Raw genomic sequence first — 20,796 nt, forward strand, 5'->3', positions numbered from 1 at the left:
TCCACCCATCACAGTTGTGGGAGGAGGGAAGCAGGATCTCCAGTATGTAGGTTCCAAGTCTAGTTAGTTTCTACTGTATTCATCTGCCAATTCTAAGGAAACTCCTTCTCTTTAAAGTTTTGCTTCTTCTGGTGGAAGGCTATTTTAATCCTGCCAGTTAAGAGCAGAGATGCTCTGGGCTCTAACTCTTGCTTCTCTTCAGTCGTCTCCACAAATTAGGGAAATAACCTCATGTCATTTTCCACTGGTAAAATCAAGTCAGCAAGCTACTATCTAAAAATGAAGCTCCTTGTGCTCCAACAGGAAAGTGGGGGCAGGCTAAAAGCCATGACTGTGTAGGATCATTTATGGCCACCCGCCAACACAGGTACTTCCCGGGGGCATCAGGAGAAAGGGCAGAACTGGTTTGGCTGGAGACCCGTGGTAAATAGTCAGAGGCTCACAAGATGATTTTTGTTGGTTTGCAAAGTCAGAGTGGTGAGACACATCTGGGCCAAATGCAAGATGATCCCTCAACCAGAAAAGGACTGTCTGCCTCTGTGATCCACTTTGCTGTCTCCCCCTATCTGTGCATGTACAGGAGAATGGTCCCTTTACAAAGAGCTTATCACCTTGCCAACAGTGCATATGATATTGCATCCTGTTTCATATGCTAATTATCATTTTATTCCTCTCTGTTGTTTATATATGACTAATAATTAATCATTTACTTTGTTCTGCTGCCCGGACTTTATGGAACGTTTGTGGTGAATTGTCTTCTTTGTCATGTTTATTGTCACTTTGGACAATGGGGATTCGTTTATCTTATCTACTGTGCGCTACTTATGATGAGACTCTCACAACTTTTTTCCTTGCAAGTGCAGGGGGATTGTTCTTGCCAATAAATAGGAGTTAAGAGTAGACACCAGAGCAGGTGATCCGCCACTATAACAGTATACACAATGGGCACATGCATAGGGAGACAAGGCGGGGGAGTGTGCTTAAAGGAACTACAATCTGTAAAATGAGGTTTTGCCATTTTCTACAGATGGGAGGTACACACCTGTGCAAGAACCTAATTTCACAAAAGATTTGGCCAATGCAAGCAGCCAGGCCAGACAGCCACATGTCAACAGGAATGGCAATGGGCAATCAGCTGCCAGTAAAGGTCATAGAATCATAGAAGATTAGGGTTGGAAGAGACCTCAGGAGGTCATCTAGTCCAACCCCCTGCTCAAAGCAGGACCAACACCAACTAAATCACCCCAGCCAGGCCTTTGTCAAGCTGGGCCTCAAAAACCTCTAAGGATGGAGATTCCACCACCTCCCTAGGTAACCCATTCCAGTGCTTCACCACCCTCCTAGTGAAATAGTGTTTCCTAATATCCAACCTAGACATCCCCCACTGCAACTTGAGACCATTGCTCCTTGTTCTGTCATCTGCCACCACTAAAAACAGCCAAGCTCCATCCTCTTTGGAACCCCCCTTCAGGTAGCTGAAGGCTGCTACCAAATCCCCCCTCACTCTTCTCTTCTGCAGACTAAACAAGCCCAGTTCCCTCAGCCTCTCCTCGTAAGTCATGTGCCCCAGCCCCCTGATCATTTTCGTTGCCCTCTGTTGTCCCGGGTCTATAAATGTGGATGGGGCCTACAGAGGGCAGAATCGTATCCTATGATAGTGCCAAAGCAGCTTTCCTAAATGACATAGCACAGCATCAACAACAAGGAATGCCGGCCTCTGGCACGTTAGAGCCAAAGACAGAGGGAAGGTTAAAGACCTTATTACAGCAGCTTATCCACAATAACAACTACTGCAGAACACAAAGGAAAAAAGTATCCGAGTTAAGCTAGCAGCTGAACTTCAAGATGACAAAAGCAGAGTCGATTGTGATTCAATTTCAAATAATCTTCTGTTTGCTGCCAAATACTGTTGTTATTGGTTCCCTGTGAATCCTATTAAATAGACAAAGATCTCTCTTTCTGCATTTATTTAATTTTAACTCTATTACCATAGTTAACTTAGTAAAGCATTTTGGGACACAGTTTGCATAAAGGATGGGATCTACTTTAAACTGACATGCACTATACAATACTAGATGGTACGCTACTAGAGGAGACGCTGCTTCTTTATTGGAAGTATACTGCTTTATCCTCAAAACAGCAGTCCTCAAAGAAGAAGACAACAAGTACACTCACTGAATGGAAATAAAAAGTGGTAGGAATTTCTAAAAACTGTTCTGAAAATTCAATTTTTTACACATACAGCAGTTAGATATTTAGTATATATGTATCTGGCTACCATATCTAAAAACTACCTCAGGTGCCATATAACTAACTAATCCCCAGAATTTGCAAGGAAAATCAAAGCAAAAGCCAGGTAAGGAATAAGAGGAAGCTGTGCATGGTGAATAGGAATATATGGGGCCCAATTCTCCTTCTGCAGGATATAGGTAACTTCCAGTCAAATCCATGGGAGTTACATTCTGCAGGGGGAGGATCATGCCCTTAGATGCTCCTGTATTAGCAGAGAAAACACCATCTGTAATAGGATAAGAACTATAGTGTATGCTGTCAACTTCTTCCCAGGACACACAGTGAATCTGCTTAGAGAAAATCTGCTCTTATTTCCTAAATATCTGAGTATCATTATGGTTCAAACCAAAAGAGAAGAGCAGGAAAATCAGCTCCCCATCACGAATGTAAAGGAATTAATTAGTTTAATAAACACAGAACATTCAGAGAGGCAGAAATTAAGGAGATTTCCGAACGTTTATCCTTTTTGTGTCCTGGAAAGCATTATTTTCAGAGACTGTCTAGAGATAAGAAAACAAAGCCAAGAATTAATCCTGTGGATAACTGAATGGAACCTTTTCAAAGGAAAGAGTCAGTGGTAGGCACTACAGAACAGGATAGATCTTGGCGTATGGGTAGCGAATAGAGATAAGGTGCAATTACAAAATGATTGATCACAAGTTCTGTCCCAGAAGACATGGAAGCACTATGCCAAGAAAATGTGGTTATTTACAACAAAAGACCCAAATGTTAGAGATCTGGCTTATAGAATCTGCCCCCAGACAGTTAATTCAGTCCAGAGCCTTGGATCCTTTGGACTGTAATGCTACTGGATGCCCAAACAGCCCTGGCAAAACCCTACCTACTTCCATATGCAACTGACCAGAAAATAGCACAACCACCGTGACCCATGTATTTATGAACTTGAAGCTAGGAATGAAGCCACATGCCTAGCTAAGCCTCCAGTTGGGACAAAATGCAGCAGCCTCTTTGTGTAACAACACAGGTTGTTGTGAACACATCACCCAAGGCTTTGCTTCCTGTACTGGCTCCACACAGAATATAGAGTACAGTCCAAAGTCTCTCTCCTGATACTCATATTTCCAAGAGACTGGCCCCACTGCCTACTTGTAAGATCACCTCTCCCTCCATAATCATGACCTGTCACAATGGCTACATTCTAATAGAATAATAGAGAGAAAGAATGAGAAGGAAAAATAACAAGATGGTAAATGCCACTGCATCATAAAGAGAGGTCATTTTCTTCACATTACCTATGGCCAGTTGGTGACCCTGGTTTTAAATTTCAGTAAGGGGTGCTTATGCCTCATATGCTCCGAAAAACTGTCTGGATAGATTAACTGAGCCCAGCAACATTTTATTTAGACAAACACATTGCCTGAAGCTGGTAAAAAAAATCTGTCACTAATATGGACCCTAGTTCCTTGATCATTAGAATTAAAGTGCTATACATCCTTGCTTATTATACTACATCCATAGAACTTGTAGAATGTATTGGACCCTACACCTGATGCAGAAAGATGCTTTCAAAACAAATAGAAAACAGCACCCAAAAAAAACCCACCCTGAATTTCCCTCAAACAAAACTCAATTATCCAAATATCCTTTTTATGGGGAGGGGTTTTCAGGCTTCTTGAGCTGTCTGTGCCCAGCTCCCTGCAGCAGCTGGTGCTTCTGTAACTAGGACCCAGTGCTCACAAGCTTATTTTTGTCTCCCAAACTATTATTTTTGGTTTAATCTCCTTAATCTTCTTCTGGGATTGCCTGACCCTTTATCGGGCAAAGAATAGCTGTACTGTTGCTGCTGCTACTGCTGCTGCTGAACGTGAGTATGCAACCACCCCCACCCACACACATGCAGCAAACCCCCCTCATGCGACCACACAGGTGAGAAAGTACAAGAGAGCTTGTTCGTGTGCTCTATTTCCAATTCACCCTCTGAATTCAACCACATGGAAAATAGCCTAACTATTGTATTTCACATGCATTATTCTACCCAGCCGTAATATGGAAAGTGCTGGCCAACTGGTAGAAAAGCACATCAAGAATTACTATTTAATCAGATATGAAAGAGGTTTTTGGTTCAGGTTTGGTTGGAAGTGTCAAAATTTGAGCTGCTTGTCTCAGAGTGATTAGCAACACTATAAACTGCTTCCACTGGACTTTTATAAAAAAATATCATGGAAATATTTCTATTGGTCTCATGAATGAATCATATAGGCCATTTTCTTAACCATGTCTGCTTTAAGGATCAATGGGAGTTACAGATACTCAGAACCACTGAAAATCAAAAGATTTATATATGGATTTAGGAACCTAAATGTAGATACCCATATTTGAAAATTTTAGCAATAAAACCTAAAACTGGGGCTAAGTTTTGCCTGACACTAGTATCCCTTTAAACAGAACAGTATTTACAGGAAAAAAAGATAATTAAAGGAGAAATCGGTCTTTGAGATGTCAGGTCAATGCTGACAGTCTATAAACCGTAAGTAGAAGTGGCAAGTATTCCAGAGGGGTTATACATTTATCAGCAGCTGAATCTGAAGCTATTTACCTCAGATTCTTTATCATGTGGGAAGAACGCCTTCCACCTTTCACACTTTGCCCCACAGAACAAAGCTGTTGCATCAGAAGGTTGTGGTATTTACATCATGACATTGTGAGAGTACATTGCCTCAAACCCAAAGCCAAATTAATGTCCTGTTAGTTGTGAAACAAACATTCATGACAAGCTCAAGACTGCCCTGTGAAATAAAAAGGCAATAGTGGAGGACCTTTCCCAAGCAAGGCATTCATCTAATGAAAAAAGCCTGCAGCATATAACCCAAATTTGATCTTTGGCAGGAACTGTAGCAGTTAAACATTTCCTGTCAGGTTCTTTTGTACCTGAGGAGAACTTACTTGCCATCTGTGTTTCTGGTTTAAATAAGGTTTGATGATTCACATTTAATGCTGTGTTGCAGCAAACATTGACTTAGCCTCTACAGAGCATCCAGTTAGAGCCTACATGCTCTCATCTCCAGGTTGCGCTGTTGTAAGATCCCTTATAAATCTCATTTGTGCTTCGGGCTAATTAACCTTCTCAATCCTGGTTCTTGGGCTGGATAAGCTAAGCAATGCACATGTAAAGTCCAAAGAGTTCATCTGGATTGGGCAAGGTAAGCTTCTTTTTCTCCTCATGTATTATAAGAAGCCATTTGGGAGAGGGAAAAAACGCATTACAAGCACCACTTACTTTCATGCTTCTACCAAATTATCCTTGCAGTAAAGCTGCAGACAGCATGGCACATTTCAAAACATTGACAATTTATCCACTAAGAAAAGCAGGGGGGAAACCCTTTTTCAATTGAAACGTGGACAGTGAAAAGCGGTCTGTACTCTTCGGTGGGAGGGGAGGCGAATACATGTAAGCTCCGATGAGAAGAGTAAAAGCTAAGTTCCCAGCATTGATAAGCTTTACATTATGTACTTTGCCTCAAGGGAACGCTTATAACCCAGCTGACAGCCCCTGGCATTCATTGTGTCAGCAATTATGAACTAGCCAGTTTCTTCTCCCCTCACCCCTACCACATGCACATGCAGACACACCCTATTGGTCAATACCAGCTCAGGATTTAGGAGAAATTATGCAGTACCTTCCAAACCTGGGTCAACTAGTTGTATCACGTTGAGCAATATGCAGATGCTTCACCCTCTGAACCACATCTACCCTGGTCCGGTGACTGTGTGTTTTTTTCCCAAAGGGAATGATTCAGTCTGCTAGTAACATGTTGTACAGAGCAGTGGAAAAATCTCTGAATAAAGGGACAGGCTCCTTAAGGTCATGGCTGTGTGTTTTGTTTTCACGCAAGCACTTGCCATTCGATTTTAATTGCTAGCATCCCTACTGCAACAGAATAAATGCTTGAAGTGAAAATTAGATATTTCCACAGGAGATACCTCTTGAAGATCTTGGTTTCTACCACTCCATGGTACAAGAAGAGGGGAGAGTGGGTCCAAATATGGCATCGGATGGAGTGAAGGGAGAGGAGGCTCAATAGATGGATAAGAGATATGAAGTTAATAAGTAAGTGTCATGGGGTTCTTTCCGAATTATGTTTCAAGAGGGTTTTTTTACATTATAATTTTTGTTAAGAAATACTCTATGTTCCTCACCACCTGAGTTGCTCAGAATCTCATGGTTCTTCACCTTCCACAGGAGCTTTGGAATTACCATAGTACAGGGGTCCTCAACGCGGCGCCCGCCAGGGCATCTAAGTGCGCCCGCGTACTGGCCGGCGGACGAGCATCCGCCGAAATGCCGCCGAGACGCAGCGTCATCTAGATGCATCACCGCCGAAATGCTGCTGATTTTCGGCGGCGACGCCTATTGATGTTGCCGCTTGTCGGTGGCATTTCGGCAGATGCTCGTCCGCCGCCATGGTCCTCCGTGGCTCGTCGTCTGGCGCCCACCGGACGAAAAAGGTTGGGGACCACTGCCATAGTACACTCTCCGGTGCCTGATTCTCCACTGTCCTGCACTTTGTGTAGTTGCTTATACACTTGTACAAAATAAGTGCAAAATGCTACTGCATCTAAATAATAACCATCCACACCCAGTTGGGTAGGTATAAATGACTACACAAGGTGCAAGACAGAGGAGAGACAGACCCTGGTTTTTTCCTCCTCTCTGGGCATTTATAGTGTACCCACCACTGTGGTATTTAGGTGCCATGTTGCAACGGTGGGGATCCCTTCACCTATATTCATCTTCTGATCCCACAGTAAAATACCCATGGTGTGATCACACTTTGAGGTGATTTACTGTAAATCACACAGACTCACACTTCTTATTTAAAAGTTTCTATAGGAATTCCATATCAGTCCTAGAGTAAACAGTGTGACCCTTAATCCAGTTACTTCACTGTGGGACTGAGACATACATACATACTATTGGTTGGACATTTCATACATTTCTCAGAACAACTTAGGACTGATAGCAAGGTTTTCAATTATGCCTTAGAATAAAAGGTCCATAAGGGGACAGGAATTGAGGAAGTTAGCCTAGAAGGCGAGTAGCCAAGGTGCATGTTTGATATACTTAGGGATATGCGCGCGCACACACACACACACACACACAGAAATTAATTCATGTGGATGTTCCTCATTAGTCAATTAATAGAATTAGATTGTTCTCTGTGTACTTCCTAACTGAAGCTCCTGTTAAAGTCATGCATATTGAGTGAAACCCTCGCCCCAGGGCAGTCCATGGGAATTTTGTCATCAACTTCAAAGGGGCCAGAACTCTTGCTGAAAAAAATTCTATCCTGAAAAATTAAATGGAGTGTGTGACAATATTCTTATACACATAAGCATGTCATTATATGGTGACTTACCAAAATCTCGAGCATCTGTTCTTGCACCAGGCTGTTTAAATGGATGCACCACTTTTATTTCAGCAGGTGGCAAAAATGATGGTTTCAGGCTGATTGTGACTATAATCTTTCCTGTAAATTTACTGGCTCTCCGGATCGTGTCAGTTTTCGGGTCTGGATAGTAGAAGTGCTCAGCAAACAGAGATATGCCAAATAAACGGTGTCTGGAGTGTAGAGGAAATAACAAATAAGTAACATTTGATTTCATCCCTATTTAATCATTTGCTTAATGTCTCCTGAAAACATGGAACATCTAGATCAACCATGTTTGCTTCAGATACCCTGATATACTTTTTATCAGAAATTAAAACCTGTGAACACATGATTGAATGGTTTGTGAGGTATGGCATGACAGTTGAAATGTCACTATGGACACAATATACTGTTGCTCACAACATAGCACACAACATACTGCAGACACAGTGGGGCCAGCCAAACAATTACTAACAACTCCTGCAGCTTGAGTGACTAGTTGACCAGGACTGCCCTGTTTCACAGAGAAAGTCCTGGTATTCTGGCTAACTCTATTGAACCCATGGTTTAAAACGGACAACACACTATGCCATGTGCCTTTGTGGAAGGAACAATGCCTGTTAAGCATCCCCATTTCTTTGAGAGGCTCCTGATTTCTAGCCCCCTCGGCTGGGTTCCTGAGCCTCTCAGGAGCGAGAGAGAGGCTGGAAATTCTGCACAGATGGCTAGTAAGAGCAGTATGCTGGCATCCATTTCCCAGAACATTCACATGGGGAGGAAGAAGAAGGAGACTCTGCCCCTTCCAGAGCTCAAGGGGAAATAATATTGCCCCAGAGAACACTGGGAAACTCAAAGGAGGAAGTGGGGAGCTAGAGAGACTGGGTTGATGGGATGTGGGTAAATTCAATGGGAGCAACTCATAGAGATTTGACAGTGTGCAGAGAAACTTAGATTTTATGGTAACTGTATGCAAATGAGATTATACATACTGAAACATACAATTAGGTGGCACTTTATTTGCATAAAACCTCCCAATTTCCAGACCTAGAGCCTTAACAGATATGTTTTCTGGACCAGACATAGGGCAGTTGATACAAAACACAATTTTTCTAAGGCAGTTTGTCTGAGGAGTAAATCATGTATACCAGGATGTGATAAAACCTTGTCTACAACAGAGAAATGTACCATTGCAACTTCCATTGGTGTGATTCTACTGATGTAAGTTGCAATGATGCAGGATATCCATAGTAGGCATCCTTTTTTCAAGTGCATTATTGCAATGTGTCCACACCGTAATCCTGTACCATTGCAGAAGCACTAGCGGCCAGATATTTAAAGTGCAGATAGGCACCTAGTAGGATTTTCAAAAGTGCCCAAGTCCCACTGATTTCAAAGTTGATTGAAATCAATGGGAGTTAGGTGCCTAGGTTCTTTTTAAAATTCTCACTGGGTGCCTATCTGCATCTTTAGGCACTCAAATACATTTAATAATCTAGCCCCTAGGTAACAATCCCACAGTTCCTAGAAGATCCCCAGGACTGGTGCCTTAATACAGGAGATATAGATTTCCTAAAGTCCACAGTCCTGGTCTTTCTTCCACACCTTGTAAAGTGTATGCAAAAGGAGCTCAGTCTTGTACAGCTCCTAAAGTGTCCATCATTTGAGGGCATTAACCCATTCTCAGGAAGTGAACAGGATGGCAGAGGGGGTAGGGCTGGTAGTATCTGACTGGAACGCAGGATGGGGAGTTGGTGGGGGGACTGATATACCAGGGCCATGGGGGACAGTTGGTACTGAAAGAGGGGGTTTTCCCTAGCATCTTGAGGTCTATAGGTGAGGGGGACCATTCCTGAGCACCTCCTACAGTGTGAAGAGATAGATGTGTGCTGATACAGACCTCAGGAAGAAGCCATTGGAAGGGTAAAAGGAACATTGTGGTACAGTGCTGGCAATTACAGGAGAGCAACTGTCTGTCCATGTTGCGGTCAGTGCATTACTGCAGAGTGACCTGACGTAGAATGCAGCAAAGATGAGCCTTGCTCCAAGCAAAAGCAATGTGCACAATTGCAAGCACTCGAGTGTGTTCAATGTCACAAGTGCTTGTAATGCCAAAATTCTCTAGTGTAGACAAGGCTTATGATGACCGTACATGACGGAGACGCTCATTGTCACTATTTCTGTTTCTCTGGAACTGACCACAGCAATAAAATCAGCAGAGAATTGGACAGTATGTAGATCTAGTGCTGCCAGGGTCAGGAAAGCCTCCAGATTCAGCAGCTGAAGAGGACAGCAAGATTATATATGACTATCAGACAGAAGAGGAAGACAAGACATGATTGGTGGTCTGAGCACAGGCTGGAAGCCCACACTCCTCCGTTGTCCTCTGAATCCACCTGCTGTGACCTGTGGCAAATCATATAACTTCTTTGCCTCAGTTTCTCCATATACAGGAAGGAGCTAATAATAATACATAGCTACTTAACAGGAGAGTCCTGAGAATTAATGAGTTGTCATTTGCTAAAAGCTTAGGAGATGAAAAGTGCCAAGGAGGAGTACTATTCAGACAGCAATGAAAATGGGTTGTTTGTTCTATTTTCCTATCATCTTCTGGTTATATATTGGTTATTCTGAAAATGTTGTGCCATTTTGTCTGTACTTTACAATCTTTATTATTTCCAGACTCAAAGAAGAAGGGGGAAGAGGATGTCTTTATCTGATATAACCCTAAAAAATATTTAGTTTCCTTCTATCCAACACAGAAAAACTTACTGGGCAGAATGTTTGGGCAAATGAATAGAGCCACCATTATAGTCACATGATCCAATGCGTGAAACATCTTCCTCACTATCATACTGGATCCAAAAGAGTCTTGTGTCAATAAAATCCAGTGAGATGGTCTTTATTTTTTCTGTGGTCCTGAAAACACTTCTCATGTCAGTTCCATCAAGGATTGCTCTGTGAACGCTGGAAAGAGCACCGTCTGAAGACCAAAATACAAACCTAAAGACAAAAAAGGGTCATATTTTGAAAGAACTATTTGCAAGATAGTGCAGCAGCTGATGCAAATTATCTGTTTAGCCCTCCCTTTTTAGAGTATTCTTCATTTTTAATCACAGTACTCCCAGAACAGAAATATCTAATTCAGAAGTTGAGTAATACCAAGATATCTGTTGCATGAAGGACAAGTCAGATATGCAGAAACTGTCTACCAGAAACAGAATGTTTACAAAATACCCTTCTTCAGTACTTGTGCAGTATCACTTGAAAGTCCATAAAAGATATATATCTAAGTGGATTTGAGTCTTGCTCTTGACATACTGTTGCCATTATCCTTTACATCTCTTAAAGACCTTCGAGACTTGCAAGCTTAAAGGCTCTCTGTCATTTAGGCAAATAATTTTAATACATTTGTTGCTTATCAGAAACATTTTTTAAAATACCTTTCCTACTTTTTTTTGTAACTGCAGATGTATCAGAAGTGCCAAGTCTAGTCTCCCCTGGTTTTGCTGGAGGAGCAGTTGTGGGTCTGAGAGTTTACACATTGTGAGCTCTCTCTCACTTTAATTAAATGGGTGACCATCATTTCTCCAAAATGTTCGTTAGCTATTGGAGTTAAATAGATGTCAACAATTACAAATAAAAAAGGAGTTTTATACAGTCTGACTAAAAACAGCATCAGCACTCAGTTCTTAGCTTTCTGCATCTTTCTCCCATTATATCATAATTTCACAAGTTCTTCAGTCACTACAGAGACTTCCAGAACAGACAAGATCTGAGTGTCTAATATAAATAATTAGCAGGAAAATAAAACCTTAAACAATAAAGGGGGGAAATATTTGGCTTTCTTTATATATAAAAAGTAAATAGGGCAAACACCTTATTTTCCCCCTTTTCAGGACACCTTTAAGATAGGAAATAACTTTGGTTACTGCGTTGTATCTTTTAACAACTGGTGACTGTCCAACGGCAACCACTGTAGTGTTAAGATTCATTTTAGATTTTTTTTCACATTTAAAAATGTTTTCAAGGGGACTGGATGGCTGAGGGAATTAGGCAACAAGACACTAGAAACTCCCCAAGGAAGATCCAGTTTAGTGGTGACCAAACATTGTTTCCAAAAGTGCAGTTGTGATCTAGCAACACCCTTGTTGACTCTCCCCAACAGAGAAGACAGTATTGTCACCAGGAACCTGTCATCCCTACAGGGATGCCTGCAAGTCAGGGAAAAGGCACATGACTAGGGAAAGCCTGCACTGCTTCTGGCTATGTTGTATCTCTTCTGTGGATAAATACTGCTCTTCCGTTCCAAGCAATTTCAATCCAGAATCTGTTTTACAGGAACTTAACTGAAAAATACCCGTTCTACTATTTTATTGATTTCTTTTAATCTAAATATTAGGGCACAGTCAAAATATGGCCATTATCCTGCACACACTTACGCATGCCCAATGAGACTATTCACTTGTGCAAAATTACTTGTTCTCCTTGAGGTTTGGAGGATCAGGGCCTATATTTTCACATGACCTGGCTTGGCCACAGTTCCTCCAACAATATATGGATAGTTGTTTTATTTTACAGGATTAGGGTTTTTTTTAAAATTCTGTTTGCTTCTTTCTTTGTTTGCACACAGAAATTCCAAAAAGTATTATCACATTGCATTGGTTTGATAGCACTGAAATTGTTAGACATAAATATCCCATTCAGACCAAAAGTGTAAAATCATACTGAATTTGAAAGAAATACAATGCTTCTTAAATGTACAAAATAATAAAGCCACAAAGCCTGTGTATTATCATTATTCTTATCAGGGCCGGCTCTGGCTTTTTTGCCGCCCCAGGCAAAAAAGCCGCCGCCGCCGCCCCCCCCCCCCCGGGGGGGGGCGGAGCCCGGGGGGGGGGGAGGCGGCGAGCTCTCCCGCCGGGGGGAGGGCGGCCGGAGCCCCGGGGCGAGGGTGGCGAGCCCCGGTGGGGGCTCCGCTCTCCCCCCGGCGGCCGGGGGGAGGGCGCCGGAGGGGAGGGCGGCCGGAGCCCTGGGAGGAGGGCGGTGAGCCCCGGCGGGGACTCGGCTCTCCCCCCGGCGGCCAGAGCGCCGGGGGCAGGGCGGCGAGAGGGCGGCGAGCCCCGGCGGGGGCTCGGCTCTCCCCCCGGCGGCTAGAGCGCAGGGCGGCGAGCCCCGGCGGGGGCTCGGCTCTCTCTCCCCCCCCCCCGCGGCCAGAGCGCCGGGGGCAGGGCGGCGAGCCCTGGCGGGGGCAGGGCGGCGAGCCCCGGCGGCCAGAGCGCAGGGCGGGCTCGTCGCTCTCCCCCCGGCACCCGGGGGGAGGGCGCGGGGGGGAGGGCGGCCAGAGTGCCGGGGGGAGGGCGGCGAGCCCGGCTGTGGCCCCGCTCTCCCCGGGTGCCCGAGCGCCGCGCCGCCCCCCTCCAGGTGCCGCCCCAAGCACCAGCTTGGTTGCCTGGTGCCTGGAGCCGGCCCTGATTCTTATTTATATCATGGGAGTACCCGGAGGCCATAGTCAAGAAAGGGCCTAACTGGGTAGGTGCTATACAAATGCAGCAGGAAGACTCAGTACCTGCACCTGGAAGTTTACAATCTAATTGTTGTGGTATGTGCTAGGTCAATCTGATACAGATTATTAACTACAGATGAAAAAAATGTTTTAGTAAGGACAATATGAGGTGGCTACTATAGCAATTTTCAAACACGGCAATAATAATCGTTCGCTCTTTTATAGTGCTTGTTATCTCAGGATACCAATATGTTTTAAAAGGTGGGTTAAATTCTATAATCTCCATTTTACAGGTGGAGAAACAGAGAAACATAGAACAATTAAAGGCCCAGTCCAATCACATGAACTTCCATTAATTTCAGCACGAGTTGGATCAGGCCCACGTGACATGCGCAAAGTCACATAGCAAATTAGTGGGAGGAATTGAAACCAGATTGCCTGACTCACAATCCCTTGCAGTACCCCTAGACAACAGCGCCTCCTCTACAGATTCTTGATCATGTCTAAACTCCACACAGGAAATAGAGGAATGCAGAAAAAGGTTGCTTTATTATTATTCTGTAGCAAAACCAGCCAAGCATATCTTGAGAAAAATATGATTATTAATTTAGCTATCATGCTGATCTTCATTACTTGAGAGTTGTACACATTTCCAGGAAGATATATTTCTTCTTAGTTTCTGACATTGCATATGTTTGTCCCTGTGGAAATTAATTCACTGACTGCTTGACTTCACTATATTAATATTAAAATAGCACCATCAGGACTTTCAGACAAGCAGACTGTGCTAAAATATAAAAATGATACATAAGAAAGTAGACTTCTAGGAGGACCTAAACAGTTTATTAATAGCTAACTAGCCTGACACGGCAGCATGTGAGTAATGCTTTAAAATAAATCCCTAGCTGATCACACATAGGTGTATATATACACCTTAGTCTGTCTGCAGCGTTCATAACAGTTTAGCAAATATATTTTCATTATTCCATTCATAAAATGTTTCTATGTGGCTTTAGGCTGAAAGGGTACAAGGACTTGTGACAACTTCCAAATCAGTAAATGTGACATTCAGTACAGAAATAAGTAGTCTGGCATTCAGCCTTTTAAATCATACTCAAATGGCAACCCTGTGAGGAATATAGATATTGTTGGTTAGCATGAAAAGAAGGTTAGTGTGTAAGTGCAAAAGAGGAGGACACGTGAGCCTTAACATTAAAATCAACAGCGGTGATGAGTGGCTTCATTGTAAATAAAAAGTGCCAACAAAAATATTTTATTGCCATATCAATATGGAGTACCTCAATGTCTCCTCTGCTGTTATTTTAAAAATTACCAATGAAAGAGCTTTACACAGTTAAGAGAAGTCAGCACAGAGTATTCAGGGCGATGATACAAATACAAATATCTCTTCAGACCAGCCAAATCTCCCTGCATGGATGCAACTATGAGTGGCTCTCTATGTAAATTGTTTTGAGCCTAGAGAAGCTCCCTTATCAAGTCTAACACACTAACATTTATAGAACAGTAACAGCAGTCAGTAGCTTTACAATCGGTATACAAGCTGACCAAAATTGGAGGCAAATATAATAGAAAGAGGGGAACAAAGAAAACCACTATGGCATTAGCTGAGGGGCTCCGTGCCTGTGAACGCTCCAGGTAAACAAAATGTCCAGGCCCGCTAGCAGCTTACCCTAATGGGCCAGGAGCCAAAGTTTGCCAACCCCTGAAATATAGGGTCGGCTTATGAAAGGGTCATACAGTTTTTGCTATTTTTACCTATCCATCTTGGGGGGGTCGGCTTATAAACGAACGGGCTAATGAACGAGTATATACGGTAAGTACTATATGTTTAATACGAATTGTGTTACAGATTGGGGCTTCTCAGCATTTTCAGGCATCATTCCTGCTTTACCAAATGAAGATCAAGCTCATTCCCCTTAAGTCCTCCACCTCCATCAACTGAGGCCTCGTTGGCTCCTTCCCTGACAATCAATAACCTCCTCATTCCTCTTCCCCCTGACCTAACCCCATCTCCTCCCCTGCAATCAGAGCTCTCTCTCCACTTTAATGATGAACTAGGGGGGGTCAGTCTCTGTGTTGGACTCCAGTACGCTGCTGCCACCTGCCACCCTATTTATCTTTATTGTGTTCTTGGGGAAGTTGTAACAATCACTTGACATTTGATCAACATACTGTACGCAAGCTGTTCTGTTAGCCTACAAGAAGCCATCAGAACATTTGGTTTATTTTGAGACTGATTCGAAGAATTTATAAACTTAGGCAGAGTTACCTTTTCCCAGGGTCAACAGCAATACTTGTGGGATGACCTACGTCCTTTAAAAGGACTCGGGAATTGTTTCCATTCATGTCAGTTGCTTCAATAGTTGCTTTCTGGTGGTTGGCCCAAAGAATATTTTGATTTATCCAGTTGATGGCAAACCCTGCAACACCTTTTTCAACATAGCGTAGTCTCTGTAAACAGAAATTAAAAACATAAAAAAAACCCAACCCAAATTACCATCCGGAAGTCGTCACCAAACAAACTAGTGACCTGCAAACACATTGAGGCTTCCATTTAAATCCACTGGCTGGCCTCTTTTTAATGGCACCACAGAGACTGGATTTCCTTGCTTGCTCTTTAATCACCTTGATTTGTGCTGCATTTCTCTCCTCCTGTCACCTACATCTTTAAGCACAAACCATTGAGTTAAGTCATGCTAAGCAAGGATGAGCTGTTCTCAAATGAAAATCAGGCAGGGGTATCCCAAAGTTGCCCAGATTTTCTTTTACCTAAATTTATCTTGTATTTCCTAAGCTATAAAATATCCATTCACACACTGGAAAAAGCCCTAATCCTTCAAGTTCATACATGCAGGATAAGTCAATGAGGCTGCATGTAGACACAGGAGTTCACCTGTGAGGTGTTCATTGTAGTCCACTGCAGAACTGGCAGCATCTTGGGGTCTGGAAGTGCTGAAGTTCCTTTGTCTTTGCCACACAACCTTAGTCAGATATAGAGCACAGCTGTTTCTGAGCAAGAGAGGTAATGCTGAAAGGAGTGTTCATGTAACCTTAGGTCTCAATTAGTAGTTTCAAGAAAAATGTCAGGGGAGTTACGTACATTCTCTTCATACTAGCCGTGCCAGCTTGGGTTTCTGAAAAAGTCTATTTGAGAAAATCCCACAATTCCAGTGATATATTTAAAGCTGGTAGAAATTAGTACTGTCTGCGAGAACAACAAACCTAGATTTGTCTGCATTTCCTCCCCATAGCCTTTATTCTATCACCATCCCCTCACCTTATTAAAGAGATCACGTGTATTGTGAATGCCAGTGGGGTAGCCCACTGAACACAGACCTCCCTGTTGCTGCCAAGGCTAGTGTGCCAGGGACGCACACTTCAATGCTACAATTGCAAATCTGTAATCAGAAATTGCACCACTGTATCTGAAGAGTAGCCCCTCACATCAGATGTGTTATTATACATGGTTTCTTGGAGAATCCCATGGCAATTACCAGCTTACCTCTTGTTTTGTGCCGTTCAGGTACACTCGTTGCAGAAGCCCTTTTTCAGAGTCCACCCAATACATTTTCTCTTCTTTGTAATGAAAATCTATGAGCACTGATACGCCAGCATTGGCAACTAGCCGTTCGTGATTGGTCCCCTCTCCGTCAATTCTAAAGATGGCATTTCCATGGCTAAAAATTAGGAATGGTGCAGGATCTGGGGGGGAAGGGGAGGAAGAAATGTGGTCATACATAGGTATTTTTCTTTCATGACACTAAATTCTTTTCAGCACTATGCCCGTCACAGAGTTGGGAGGAACTTATAATACTCATACCTCACAATGTTCTGCATTCAAAGGGTCACCACCCATTTTAGTCCCAGGGTTATCTATGTTTCACACAAATGTGATGCCCCCTCACTTTTTATTGTTGAAAATCAACAGAATAAAAAATTACAGACTCATGAAACAGAGAACACAGAAAGAGTTATTTACACTGAAAGATGGAATCCCACAGCATTTTAAGTTTCCTGGATGAATACTATTTTTGGTGACCCTCATTTTGGGTCTCAGTCAAACTGTGTGGGGCCATCTTTGAGCTTTAGCAGGTGAGAGGTACGATGTTACTAAATGGAAAATCAAAATAAAGCAATTACTGAGTAAAGCCAAGATTTTCAAGAATTGACATGCCTACGTGTCTACTATAGCATACCTCTCAGGGCCCAGAAATCTGAAGACTTCATACAAATGATTCAATGCTCTAATCTGGATATTTGATAAATATGGAGCTCTTTAATAACACAGACAACAGCAACTCTCTTGATAAACCTGATAGGGCAGCATAGAACAAGCTTTAGGAACACAGGAATTCTTATTTTCCTGCTGGCTGCGGGCTCCCCCTGAGCTGTTGTTCAGGGATTTCTGGTTTTTTTTTGAGGCTCTGCCACCAGTTGCCTTGGGGTGGGAGTGGGATCTGGCTGCCTCCTACCAGCAGCTGGGGGATGCTCTAGCTGGGCTGCTGGCCCATTGGTATGCTAGTGATGGGGGCTCCCCATCTCCTGAGCATAGAGAGAGATGGCTACAGCACTGACTAGCCCTGAGTGGCTGCACCTGTATGGTTAGTATCCTCCTAGATCACTCTCTCTTTGGTTAGAGCAGTCCAAGCCCTAACCACAAATAGAGAACCAGGGAGTCCTTTCAGATCTCCACGCTGGGGGATGAAGGTCCTGGTGCGGAGTAGCAGAGACTGGCCAGGTCTGAGCATAGGTAGCTCATGGGCACCAGGAAAGAGCTGCACATACAGACTCGTGCAGCCACTAGTTATTACCATTAATTCCCGGACACAATCCACATTAAGATGAAGTTAGGGTTGAGAGCACATTACTAACTTAGTGCTGCAAATATCCTAAACTCAGGGAATCCAGAACTGAGGTTAAAGGTAAGGAATGGAAATGCACAGTTAGGGCACCCAAACAACCTTAACTCTGCCCTGTAGTGACATCATGCAATAGCCATATGACTTTGATTTGTACATTAGTGTGTCTGTGGCACCAATTTACATTAAACCAATTTATGGTCTTGTTAGATTTATTTTACCCTCATGATTCCCCCTGTAGGGCAGAGTTAAGGTTGTTTGGGTGCCCTAACTGTGCATTTCCATACCTCAACGTGTTTGTGGATTTCTTTTTCAGAGATGAGGGCTTTTAGCAGAGAGGCTGTCTACCCTGATAGAAAAGTATCACCATGCATTCCCAACAGCACAGCCCTAGAGGCTCTAGCCAGAGTCAGAAGGGATGAGAGATATGATAACCCCCTGACCGTGACCAAACAGGGTCAGTTTGGCATGTGCAGCGTTGCAAGCAGTACATGTTTCTTTTCACTCAGGTAGTACAAGCAACTGCTTATTGACTGATATGCTGGTGAGAGAAGGAGCTTCACTATGTCAGTCATAATTCAGCCTTTCATTTTTTTAAAAATGTCTTGCATATCAGGCTGCTGCCTAATAATTAATTTGCCACCAAACCACATTTGGAGGGGAAAGCAATAAACATTTTAAAGGTAGTTTGTGTGTGTATGTTTAAAAGGTGTCTGAAACTGGTCAGAGCACATGAAGAGGGGGAAGATGCATGCGAAGCAAAAGTGGATGGGAACCTGGGAGGCAGTGACCATGAGATGGTCGAGTTCAGGATCCTGACACAAGGAAGAAAGGAGAGCAGCAGAATACGGACCCTGGACTTCAGAAAAGCAGACTTTGACTCCCTCAGGGAACAGATGGGCAAGATCCCCTGGGAGAATAACATGAAGGGCAAAGGGGTCCAGGAGAGCTGGCTGTATTTTAAAGAATCTTTATTGTGGTTGCAGGAACAAACCATCCCGACGTGTAGAAAGAATAGTAAATATGGCAGGCGACCAGCTTGGCTTAACAGTGAAATCCTTGCTGACCTTAAACGCAAAAAAGAAGCTTACAAGAAGTGGAAGATTGGACAAATGACCAGGGAGGAGTATAAAAATATCGCTCAGGCATGCAAGAGTGAAATCAGGAAGGCCAAATCGCACTTGGAGTTGCAGCTAGCAAGAGATGTTAAGAGTAACAAGAAGGGTTTCTTCAGGTATGTTAGCAACAAGAAGAAAGTCAAGGAAAGTGTGGGCCCCTTACTGAATGTGGGAGGCAACCTAGTGACAGAGGATGTGGAAAAAGCTAATGTACTCAATGCTTTTTTTGCCTCTGTCTTCACAAACAAGGTCAGCTCCCAGACTGCTGGACTGGGCAGCACAGTATGGGGAGGAGGTGACCAGCCCTCCGTGGAGAAAGAAGTGGTTCGGGACTATTTAGAAAAACTGGATGAGCACAAATCCATGGGGCCGGATGCGCTGCATCCGAGGGTGCTAAAGGAGTTGGCGGATGTGATTGCGGAGCCATTGGCCATCATCTTTGAAAACTCCTGGCGATCGGGGGAGGTCCCAGATGACTGGGAAAAGGCTAATGTAGTGCCCATCTTTAAAAAAGGGAAGGAGGAGGATCCGGGGAACTACAGGCCAGTCAGCCTCACCTCAGTCCCTGGAAAAATCATGGAGCAGGTCCTCAAGGAATCAATTATGAAACACTTAGAGGAGAGGAAAGTGATCAGGAACAGTCAGCATGGATTCACCAAGGGGAAGTCATGCCTGACTAACCTAATTGCCTTCTATGAGGAGATAACTGGCTCTGTGGATGAGGGGAAAGCAGTGGATGTGTTATTCCTTGACTTTAGAAAAGCTTTTGATACGGTCTCCCACAGTATTCTTGCCGGCAAGTTAAAGAAGTATGGGCTGGATGAATGGACTGTAAGGTGGATAGAAAGCTGGCTAGATCGTCGGGCTCAACGGGTAGTGATCAATGGCTCCATGTCTAGTTGGCAGCCGGTTTCAAGCGGAGTGCCCCAAGGGTCGGTCCTGGGGCCGGTTTTGTTTAATATCTTTATTAATGATCTGGAGGATGGTGTGGACTGCACTCTCAGCAAGTTTGCAGATGACACTAAACTGGGAGGCGTGGTAGATACGCTGGAGGGTAGGGATCAGATACAGAGGGACCTAGATAAATTGGAGGATTGGGCCAAAAGAAACCTGATGAGGTTCAACAAGGACAAGTGCAGAGTCCTGCACTTAGGACGGAAGAATCCTATGCACTGCTACAGACTAGGGACCGAATGGCTAGGAAGCAGTTCTGCAGAAAAGGACCTTGGGGTCACAGTGGACGAGAAGCTGGATATGAGTCAACAGTGTGCTCTTGTTGCCAAGAAGGCTAATGGCATTTTGGGCTGTATAAGTAGGGGCATTGCCAGCAGATCGAGGGACGTGATCGTTCCCCTTTATGCGACATTGGTGAGGCCTCATCTGGAGTACTGTGTCCAGTTTTGGGCCCCACACTACAAGAAGGATGTGGAAATATTGGAAAGAGTCCAGCGGAGGGCAACAAAAATGATTAGGCGTCTGGAGCACATGACTTATGAGGAGAGGCTGAGGGAACTGGGATTGTTTAGTCTCCAGAAGAGAAGAATGAGGGGGGATTTGATAGCTGCTTTCAACTACCTGAGGGGGGGTTCCAAAGAGGATGGAGCTCGGCTGTT

General features: G+C 43.7%; 1 protein-coding gene across 1 annotated transcript in view; it reads right to left on the minus strand.

Moving 5' to 3' along the window:
* Window positions 1-20,796, minus strand: part of EGF (epidermal growth factor) — a 106,353-nt gene that overhangs the window by 66,704 nt on the left and 18,853 nt on the right. The window contains exons 3-6 of the mRNA XM_065405365.1: window positions 16,709-16,908; window positions 15,476-15,657; window positions 10,452-10,682; window positions 7,671-7,873 (exon numbers count right to left, since the gene is read on the minus strand). Coding sequence (XP_065261437.1) covers window positions 7,671-7,873; window positions 10,452-10,682; window positions 15,476-15,657; window positions 16,709-16,908 — 816 coding nt within the window. The remainder of the gene's footprint in view (window positions 1-7,670; window positions 7,874-10,451; window positions 10,683-15,475; window positions 15,658-16,708; window positions 16,909-20,796) is intronic.

The sequence above is a fragment of the Emys orbicularis genome, chromosome 5 (assembly GCF_028017835.1).
Source record: "Emys orbicularis isolate rEmyOrb1 chromosome 5, rEmyOrb1.hap1, whole genome shotgun sequence".
NCBI classification, from domain to species: domain Eukaryota; kingdom Metazoa; phylum Chordata; order Testudines; family Emydidae; genus Emys; species Emys orbicularis.